The sequence below is a fragment of the Gadus macrocephalus genome, chromosome 16 (assembly GCF_031168955.1).
Source record: "Gadus macrocephalus chromosome 16, ASM3116895v1".
In the NCBI taxonomy this organism is placed as follows: Eukaryota; Metazoa; Chordata; class Actinopteri; order Gadiformes; family Gadidae; genus Gadus; species Gadus macrocephalus.
Window position 1 is genome coordinate 13194357 of NC_082397.1, and position 10370 is coordinate 13204726.

Sequence of the window (10370 nt, forward strand, 5' to 3'; positions counted from 1 at the left end):
AAAATGCTATTTAGACAGCCATTACTTCTGGCGGCCCCGTTCTCTAGAGTAGGGGCCGTGTGAGGTGCCGGTGTAAAGTGATGAAGAGTTGTTGGTGTTTTCTGGAACCTTTGGCCGTTTGTCCCCATCGTGTTGCCGTAGCACGCAGTGAGAGGGGAATGTCAAATGACCGCACGTCTCGCGTTGTAACGGCCTCTCTCTGCTAGGGGTGGTCTCCGCCACGAAGCTATCACCTCCTCGACCCATGGTTTAACCCGACATCTGGAAATAAATAAATAAACAAGGAGAAGAACAAGGGGTTGTGGGGAACTCTATTATCGCCGCGTTAAAACGAGCGTGTTATACAATTAGAATGATTAAACACATTTATTGGAGTCGTACGCAACACATTGGCGTGAGTTACGGGCGCAATTGTTAACGTGCAAGTGCTTTTCCATCTGCCGTTCAACCGGTTTTAGTGCTCCCCCCCCCCCCCCCCCCCCCCTCCCCCCTCAATCAACCCTCTCCAGTCCACCCACTCCCCTCCCCACACACACAGGTAGGGTGAATCCCAGTTCCCAGCACAGCCCTTTTGGTCTGTGTTTAAAAAGAGCTCCTCATTGGAGCGCTGCAGACATGGAGCCGTGCTGTAATGGAACCATTCTGTAATTGAACTTTGATTCACGCTCGCTGGGTGTCAATTGAAAAACCTCCCAATTCTGACTCATTTGATTAGCGGTGCACTAGCCTCAGCTGATGCGACGCGAAGCACACAAAATGTGCTCCACGCTCACTTCATCAACAACACACACGGATACAAAAACAAATAACACAAACAACCAGTTACCCCCCTGGGTTCGGTTATGGCTCAATCAGAACTGTGGTTACACCTTCGCCCTTATTTGTTTCAACAACGTAGAGGCGTATTGCTCTACTCATGGCCATTAAAACAGGGGCTGAGTAATGTTACAGCCAAGATAGCCATAATCGCTGCTTAGTGCGAGAGAACTCCCAGAACACTATACCGGAACTTAGGAGCAGGTGTGTGAGTGTGTGCAAGTGTGGCTGTGTGTGTGCAAGTGTGGGTGGGTTCTGTTTTACTGTGTGTGGGCATCAGTGCATGTCATTTCAATATCCTAGTGTAAATGGTCTAAGTAATTATCCAAATGAGTTTTGCGGTCAGAGCTCATTGTGATGGGTGATGGACTTTCACCGATCCATCCACCCAGATGTAATCAACGGTTCAACTGACAGCCGAGTGTGTGTGTGTGTGTGCGTGCGTGCGTGCGTGCGTGCGTGCGTGTCTGTCTGTCTGTCTGTCTGTCTGTCTGTCTGTCTGTCTGTCTGTCTGTCTGTCTGTCTGTCTGTCTGTCTTTCAAGCTTGTGTATGTGTTTGTGTAGTCACGGTGCGTAGACTGTCTTGTATTGTTGTTAAAACAAAAAGCGATGTTCTGGTCAATAAATGATCGACCCTGCATTGTCACAGGGTGAAGGTCAGACATGGGGGTTCCTCTATACTTCTGTCACCAACAGCCCCAAACAGAGGCTATTGGTATCGGGCTGGTAGCTCATCCACGGGGGTGGAGAGCCACCCGGCCTCTGGGGCATGATGAGGATAATATTCATGAGATGCAGCTGTTCCCAGCGGAGCAGTACTCGTGGCATACTGAAGCGTTTGGGCTTGTCGTCGCATGACAAGCGATGCAGGTCATACGCCTGGTGGGACTTATGCATGGCGTGCTCACATGTCTGCAGAAGGATGACTCATGAGTCTGCAGAAGTACCAAGTTGAACCGTGTGCACGGTAGCCATGCTGTCGTTTCTAACTTTACAATTACGGCATTTAGCAGACCAGCAACCTTATATCCAAAGCGACTTACATCGGTTAATTTGACACACCGACGGTGTGTGGGTTAAGTGTCTTGCTCAGGGACACATCAACACTCAGCTAGGAGGAGCTGGGGATCGAACTAGCAATCATTTGGATACAAGATAACTGGTCTACCTCCTGAGCTATCCCGACCCCCTTAACTTTAACCAAGAAGCTGTGTAGAGAAAATGTGTATTTTCTGTCCCCATGACCCGCCTGCCCTCCATAAATGCTCTATTGTTAGCGTATATATCTTACAATGTGTAAATTGTAGCTATTCGTTATGGAGAGAAATGTAGAAGTCAGGTACGGGGGAGTGAATTGTGGAGAAGGGCAAAGGTCAATGTGACATCATGTCTGTACCGATATACATTACAGAAAGAGACATCCTGGCCCAGCTCTTGATCTATAGTAGCACATGCTGTTGGATTTGTTGCAGTAGGAAGAGGCTGCAGAGGACAGCATATCTTATACTGGGCTAGTAGGCCTGAGCATACATATTTGCTTTGCATTTCTTCATCCATGTCTAAATGTACTCGTCAGTACTGACCCAGTCCAGGTGTTGATAGTCTCCTCTTTCACTTCATCACATTCCCAAGGATGGCAAAAGTATAATTTTATCTGATTTTTGACATTGAATGCTTATAATTGGGCGTGGGCAGCATTTGTCTCAGGAGGTAGAGCGGGTTGGCCCTAACCAGAAGATTGCTAGTTAGATCCCCGGCTCCTTCTAGCTTAGTGTCGAGGTGTCCCTTAGCAAGACACCTAACCCTAACCAATCCTGACGAGCTGACTGTCACATTGCGTGGCTGACACCGCTGTTGGTGAGTGAATGTGTGCATTAATGGGTGAATGTTAGGCAGCATTGTAAAGCGCTTTAAGTGGCCACTGGTTAGAAAAGTGCCATATTAATGCAGTCCATTTACTATTTACATAAATAGTGCCACTTCTAGAAAGAAGATGCAAGGTCTGAACTTGATTTGGTTTTGCATGTGTAACATGTGTTACACATGCACATGTGTGCATGTGTAACATTGTTAAACACATGTTCCAGCACTCCTGATAGTCATCTGGTTGGTTCTATGTTGTACTGTGCTGAAATCAAGAATTATAAATCAATACCACCGTACATGGTTTATTAAATTAAGTAAAATGTAATAAATCAGTAAATTAATTGATAAGAATTATGTTAATATTTTGCTAGATTTGTATTACCTCAAGTAATGCAATAGCCGATCCCTGACCTTACCTGACCTTGGAAAACCCACCATGTTTTGTGTGGACTTTTTTGGTCCATAATTACCAGAATATACTATAAATGATGATTATTTTTTCCCAATCCAAGTTTTCAAAATTACGTTTTGGGTTTAGTGCGATAGAGGCAGCGGCAAGGAGCAAACTAATTAAAATGTTAACTAATGCCCGCTGGAACATTCCCTACTGCATTTACATAAGATATCATAAACCCATTTGGCCCCACTCTGAACCGCGTCGTTTCAACAGGCCAGACATGAATGTAATGTAAACATCAGCCTCCACATTTCCTGTTGGCTTAAGTGAGTTAGAAATCCAATGCATTTTAGAACACTATTTCACCTTATCGTTCAGATTTAATGCTCAGACTTACATCCACCTCAGCATTTCCGACCCCACAGAAGGTTCACGCGGGTTATCTGACCTCCCAGTTAGACAAATGAACATCTTAATACGGCACGCACCAGTGGGGTTGCCAAAGGCAAGGTTGGGATTTAAAACCAGGCGAGGTGAATCAAGAGCGTTGACATATTGCTGACTTGGGCCGTCCAAACGAGTCCATTAGCTTACTGTAATTATTAGATAGCGTGGGGGGGAGAGGGGGCAGGATGCAGGCCGCCCCCGCACTCCGTCCTGGTGCTGCGGCATTCTGTCTCAGACCAGCGGTACTTCAAACTTCAATGACATCATCAGCCGCTCGGAATTGCAAACAGCGCGCAGCCTCGGCGATGCGGATGAATCAGACGAAGTGGTGGTTTTATTCCGTGGTGCCGTGCGGTTGTTTGACCCCGCTGCCTTCCGCGGATTCCAGCGACTCGGGGCCGGCTGCAGGTTTGCAGGGCATGGCTCCACGTGCGCCCTACTCAATAAGGAAGTGGATGATCCTCATGTGTTTGCAGTGCAAACAAGCTAAGCGGAGCTGCACGTGTGTGTGTGTGTATGTGTGTGCGTGTGTGTGTGTGTGTGTGTGTGTGTGTGTGTGTATGTGTGTTGTATATCTAGGACTGTGTGCTTGGGGAGTGTGTGTGTTTGTGTCTGTGTGTGGGTGTGAGGCTAATGAATATAGAACATGCAGATGTGAAATCAGAGGGTGGGGATGTTTTTTGTAGAAGCTCTCAGCCGCGCACTCTTGTTGCTTAATCAAGCAGATAATGGTAAATTTAACTGTAAGGAAAACAGAGAAATAGAGCGAGGCGAGAGAGAGAGAGAGAGAGAGACAGACAGAGCGAGAGGAAAGAGCAGTGAAGAGTGGAAAAGCGAATTGCCGGCCTCCAAAATAAGAGCAGGCCTAAGTAAGAGGTCATGGGATGTGATGGAGAGGACATTATGCAAACACTGTAACGTTCCCTCTTGCCAGCGTTAAAAAGAAATGAAAGTGCCTTCCAATAATCCACACTTAGACTCCCCATAAAACATTCATGTTGTAGAACATTTCCAATGCACACAGGTGTGCCAAGAGCGATCCGGGCCGCCTGTAATACAACCCGCGGTATAAATAGGAAACCATCTGCCTGCATTAAATGGACTGAGTAAAATGGTCTGCACTCTGTCTCCATACACTATAATCAAGATGTTGGACCTGAGGGGTCCCTGCCCCTCCGTGCCCACCTCCAGTAATCCACCCAGTCAATTAGGCAGCCTGCGCTCGCATATTGCTGAGGCTATCAGCCACATGCTAGTGGCTCCCCGGCACAGCCCCGGCCTCCATTCTTCATAAGAGGGAGAGCCATCGATTTCAAGAAGCGCTTGAGGCCGGTCCGGGCGGGGAACAGCTGTCTACAATGACCCGGAGAGATTGAAGACTGAGCTGTAGGAAAAGATTTGGGGGGGTGGGGGGGTTGGGGGATGGGGGAGGGGAGAGTCGAAGCAAAAAAAAAAAAAGCAATTCGAGTTGGAACTATCTGCCAAAAAAGCAGTCGAAAGATTGTTCCAAGAAACGCCATCTGCTCTGTGCTTTGAACTTACCGATCAAAAGCTGGCCGCCAACTCACACGCCGCCTCCCCTTCCCCCTCCCCCTGCCATTCAACCTGTTATTTTCGCAGCCTTAATCAATCCTGCCTACCTACCTTCCACCTAACCAACCAGTCATCCGTGGCATCTCTCTCTCTCTCTCTCTCTCTCTCTCTCTCTCTCTCTCTCTCTCTCTCTCTCTCTCTCTCTCTCTCTCTCTCTCTCTCTCTCTCTCTCTCTCATCCTCTTGACGAATCTGACAAATTAACAGCACTGCATGGCTCGGGTTGCCCTCGGAGGACTTTGCTTAGCAACTCATGTATTAATGCATCAAAGTGACAAACAGACTTCTTTATTAAGTGGAGGTCTGTCATCTCTGAAGGGCCGGAAGGCTGGACAAGTGACAACCTCTGATCTGCCTCCAGGGGACATTCGCGGCGGACACTTTGGCAGACGCCTCTCCCCCTCGGTGCCTCTTCCGCAGGACATCTTGGGCAGTGGAATTATTACCATCAAACCCACAAAGAGATATAAAGACAATGTGTCAACCGCTTGATCCTGAGAGAGACTGAGAGACTGATGGCTCCCACAGGGAAGGTCAAGCGGTGCACCTCAATCATCTTAAACCCTGCTTCCCCCCGGCCCCCTAATCAGCTACTACAGAGGGGCTTTGGCTGAATGAGGGGACGCCTGGTTTCCAGACACAGGAAACTTTGGTTAGGGTTGGAAAAACAGAGAGAAACACCTTGGATTAAGACTGCAAAATTAATTTCGACGTTCCTGTGTACATCGCCACCGCCTGCGGAGAGAAACACTTTTGCCTTTTATTTTCTCTCTTTCCCGCGCTCGCTCCACCTTCCCGTTAGGTGCTACAGCCAACTCCACCACACGTACATCTGTCATTCTGCCCCCAAAGTCCTCACACCAACCTTTTCCTCCATCCAATTAACTGTGCATGATGCGACTAAAACACCTACCTGGCTGTTAGGGCAGACTTTCACAGCTATGGTAGCATTCCCATATTCTTTATAACACACACACACACACCCACACACCAACAGACGCCCACACACAAAAACACACACACACACACACACACACACGCGCACACAGCAGCAGCACTATTTGGCACTATATGTGAACTTTGTCCCGCAATTATGTGCCCACAAAGTCCACACACACACACACACACACAAACACACATTCAAACAGATGCAAATATATATGTGCAAGTGAACTTGCACATCCCCCCCCCCCCCCCACACACACACACACACACACACACACAGACACACACACACACACTCACACAAACACGTGTGCAGATGTAAGCAGCTGGCAGCCCGCCCCCTGCAGAGGTCTTACTGGTTGATGTGTTGTGACCCGCCTTGTTCCTAGTTTGTGCTCGCAGCGTAACGGACACCCGGTTCAATACTGGCTCCGGTGGGATTGCAGGGATGTAAAGGAGGGCGTTTGGTTGACAGTGTTTTGTTGGTGGCAATGGGAAACCAAGCATAGAAATAACTACAGTGAGCTGTATGCCTCTATGTTTGTTAGTGTGTGTGTGTGTGTGTGTGTGTGTGTGTGTGTGTGTGTGTGTGTGTGTGTGTGTGTGTGTGTGTGTGTGTGTGTGTGTGTGTGTGTGTGTGTGTGTGTGTGTGTGTGTGTGTGTTGGTGTGCGTGTTTGCGTGCGTGTGTGCGTGTGGTTGCTGGGGAGGGAGGATGGGAGTAGGGAGAAGGTGTATAGCACCTGGACCAGCCCCCCTGTGGGGCTTAGTGGCAGCTGAGCCAGCCTAGAGCATCTGCACAGCCACAGGGTAAAAAAAAAGACACACACACGCACAAACAAACTGAGTCCCAGGCACACAGAAGTGAGTCACACGCACACAGCCACCCAGAAGAACATAACGATGCAGCAGGCTGGGCATGCGTGTGGATTGGCTGTGTGTTGTGTTTGTCCCTTTTCACTTCCCTTCAGAAGATCTCAGGAGCTCTCTGAATTGAGCCTGTTTTTCTAACCCTGTTTCCCTGATTAAAACTGCATGTTGTACAGAACAGGGATCTTAGTGAGTCAGTACGTCCATCCAAACCGTCTGATGCATCCGAAGCCAGTGCACCTGGCCCATTTCCACCTTGATCAATCCCCATACCTCTCCAACACTGCATTACCATAGTGAAGGGAAATGGCATTGAATATTGCTGCGGTTACCGTATCTACGGCTACTAAAATGGGTTTATTTTATTTGTTGTTTTTAAATAATTTTGTGGAGTGCTCCTCTTTCACGTAGATGTCTGGCTAAAACCAAGAGAGTATGCTGCCTCCTTTGGAACATTATATCCTGTTTATCATACAGTTTGTCTGAAAAGGGAAAAAAGGAAAGCAGTATATATATTTAACAAGACGAGGGTTTTAATGATGGCCTCAAAGAAATGGTTTCAGCCTTCGTCTATGTCATACTCCTTTGAGTAAAAGGAGGCTAATAATGAGCCAATTCATATGAAATAGTGTTGTGCGGTTTATAAGTGTATCCGTCCTTGTTGATGCAGGAATAGCTGTGACATTTATTTCAGTTAATCTGAAAGATGTAAAGGAGAGTTGCTATGCTACCGTTTTAGAACGGAAGAAAAGCAGTTTTCACAGTCAACGTTCTGTCCAAAGGTCCTCAAGCAATATAATCCTATAAAGTAAATAGAGTGAATTTAAGTGTGCACAGAGGGTGATTAATTATGTTATGCTGTGTATGGTGAAAACAATATATTATTTGTATAATATTCATTTTTCAATAATGGATGAATCTCAATAGAATCTACATGATTAAATATAGATAACCTAACCTCAAGCTCACGGCGTCTTTTTGGTATTGATATTGCAAAGCAACATTGCTACAACACTGATCTCCCAATGATTGAAAAAGTGATTAGCTATTCTTTTCATTTGACTATTTTGATTGTTTATGAAAGTCATGTTAGAATAGATATGCTTGAGCTATAGACAAAGGGTTAATGCAATGCATATTTAGATAGTAGCGGTGCATACGTTATATAATAGATGCTTTCTGTTATTGTCACCCAGACCCTTCTGCCTGATATGCTTCATGGACTAGGCTTCAGAAACGGCCATGCCTGCAACACAAGGTGTCACTTGTCTTAGGAGGTACAACAAAGTGGTGACAGGGTGGTCTTCTTAGCGTGATTACATACCGGGTTCTTGGAGGATTCAAAATGTCTGATCAAAAAGCATTGCACCTTTGTCAATTAATATGAATTAAGTCTTTTATTAGATTTGCATAATCTGTGTTCTCATTTAAGAATAGTTTTAATTGTCTCTTCCTCTGTGGTTGTTCATTGTTGTAATTGGGGTGCATTTAGACTGCTCATTGTTTTGATTAATTCCTATTTGCAGATTGCTTATCACAGAGAAATGCATTTCCTTTGGTTTGCTAATTTCCCTTTAATTCTGCATAGGAACAGATCATATTGATAATGAATATCGCCATCTTGGTTTTCATAGTTCACATACAAACAAACATACTTATAACCATGGTGTTAATGACTGCATAGGAATTTTTGCAGGATTATTTATACATCCCAAATGATTGTAATTATTATGGCATTTCTTTTCAAGAATAACAGTGTAATTTGATGTAGGTTTTAGAGGGAGATACATTTATTTCTTCTTTATTTTAGTACACACAATCAGATACAACACATGAAGCACACAAACACACGCAGTACACACAAACACATACAACACATCTATTCCACATGGGATCGTTTGAGAACAGTAAGCTAACCCTACCCCAACAGAAGAACGTTGGCTGCATCGTTGCCCTGCGGTTCTCTGTTTCTTCAATGTTTTCCTAAATTCCCTGTTTTCTAACTGTTTGTCTGTGTGGGCCTTTGCCTTTCAGATCTACCACTTGTCAATCTTTCAGTGGAGCCGCAGCCAATTCTGGAGGGCAACCTGGTGAAATTCCACTGCTCAGCAAAGGCCAACCCTCCGGTCACCCTCTACCGGTGAGATTAATGAACTGTCTCAGGATTGTATTTCTTTCTCTTTCTCTTTCTCTCTCCCCCCCCCCTCCCCTCCCCACAGGACCTGAGCTTAAATTACCCTTTTCATCTTTCTGTCTGTCTATGAAAGCAATTTTTTGTCAATCTCTACCTGCATCCAGTGAAGGAGTATGTTAACCCACACTTATACACACATGAACTTACCCAGTAAAGGAGAATGTGCACCCACAGCAGCACACTCTGTTTGTTCCTGTTTTCTCCTGTCTTACTTATACTCGTTTTCTAACGTTTCTCTCCAAATAATTCCCAAGTACTTGTCACACATTTTGTAGGTGGCATAGCTCTGGTAGAAATATATTTAATCTAAGGATTCCGTTAGAAAAACAACAACTGTTGCTATCATAGTTTGTATATGAGGAAAGAGTTTGTACAAAACCTACACCCAAGATTTGACATTCATAAATCATGTTTGGAAATCTTTGGTTGATATCGATGTTTTAACAAAAAAGTATATAAAACAGAAGGAAGGAAAAATATATTGGTTGAATTCATCCAGACACAATATTTTAGCACTGGTACAATTTGGATGAATTATACCAATTCCTAAAAGTTTAGATCATAATAGGCTAACATAACTTGTAAATATCATTAGTCAACTCTCTTTATTTGATTTCAGACTTGTTGGAAACAGTTTGTCTGCGGATTATTCCAGCGTTTTTTGTTTGCCTTGCAAAGCAATTACCAAAGTGTAGGCCTAGGGGGGTGCAGGACACAAAGTGCAGAATAGAAAAACCATTAACCAACTGCTAGACGTAGGAGAAATACTTGTTGACTTGTGAACTGCATGCTAGAAACTCATAGAACAGTAACAAAAAAACAGAATAAAATCTCAGAAGTGCTCAGAAGAACTAAGCAGCAAGGTGTAATAAGGAGGTATGTTCTTAATACGTGGCCTTCTGTGTGGGATGTCATAATCCAAGTATAGAATAAATGGATGGGAATCAATAGTGAAGGGAATTGGACGACTGTGAGACCTGTAATGGTATTGGGAAATGAAACAGATCCACTACGCACTCAGAGGTGGCAATACAGAGATGTAGCCTCTTTTGATGGATTCCTTGCTTTTCAAAACAGAAAATACAAAAGTGGGGGTGGGTTGGGTTGGGGGGGATTGCACAGAAGACAAGGTCTGTATTTGATTGTCTTGGCACTCAACAAAGACGAATCCCACGAAGCGCTTTAGGAAGGATGCAGCCTCTTTTTGTTGTGTTGTGAGCCTCGATCAATCAGCGAATCAATCTC

General features: G+C 45.1%; 1 protein-coding gene across 1 annotated transcript in view; it reads left to right on the forward strand.

Moving 5' to 3' along the window:
- The window catches only part of LOC132473888 (kin of IRRE-like protein 3), a 57627-nt gene that overhangs the window by 21466 nt on the left and 25791 nt on the right, over nucleotides 1-10370 (forward strand). The window contains 1 exon segment of the mRNA XM_060074173.1: nucleotides 8966-9071. Within this exon segment, the coding sequence (XP_059930156.1) occupies nucleotides 8966-9071 (106 nt within the window).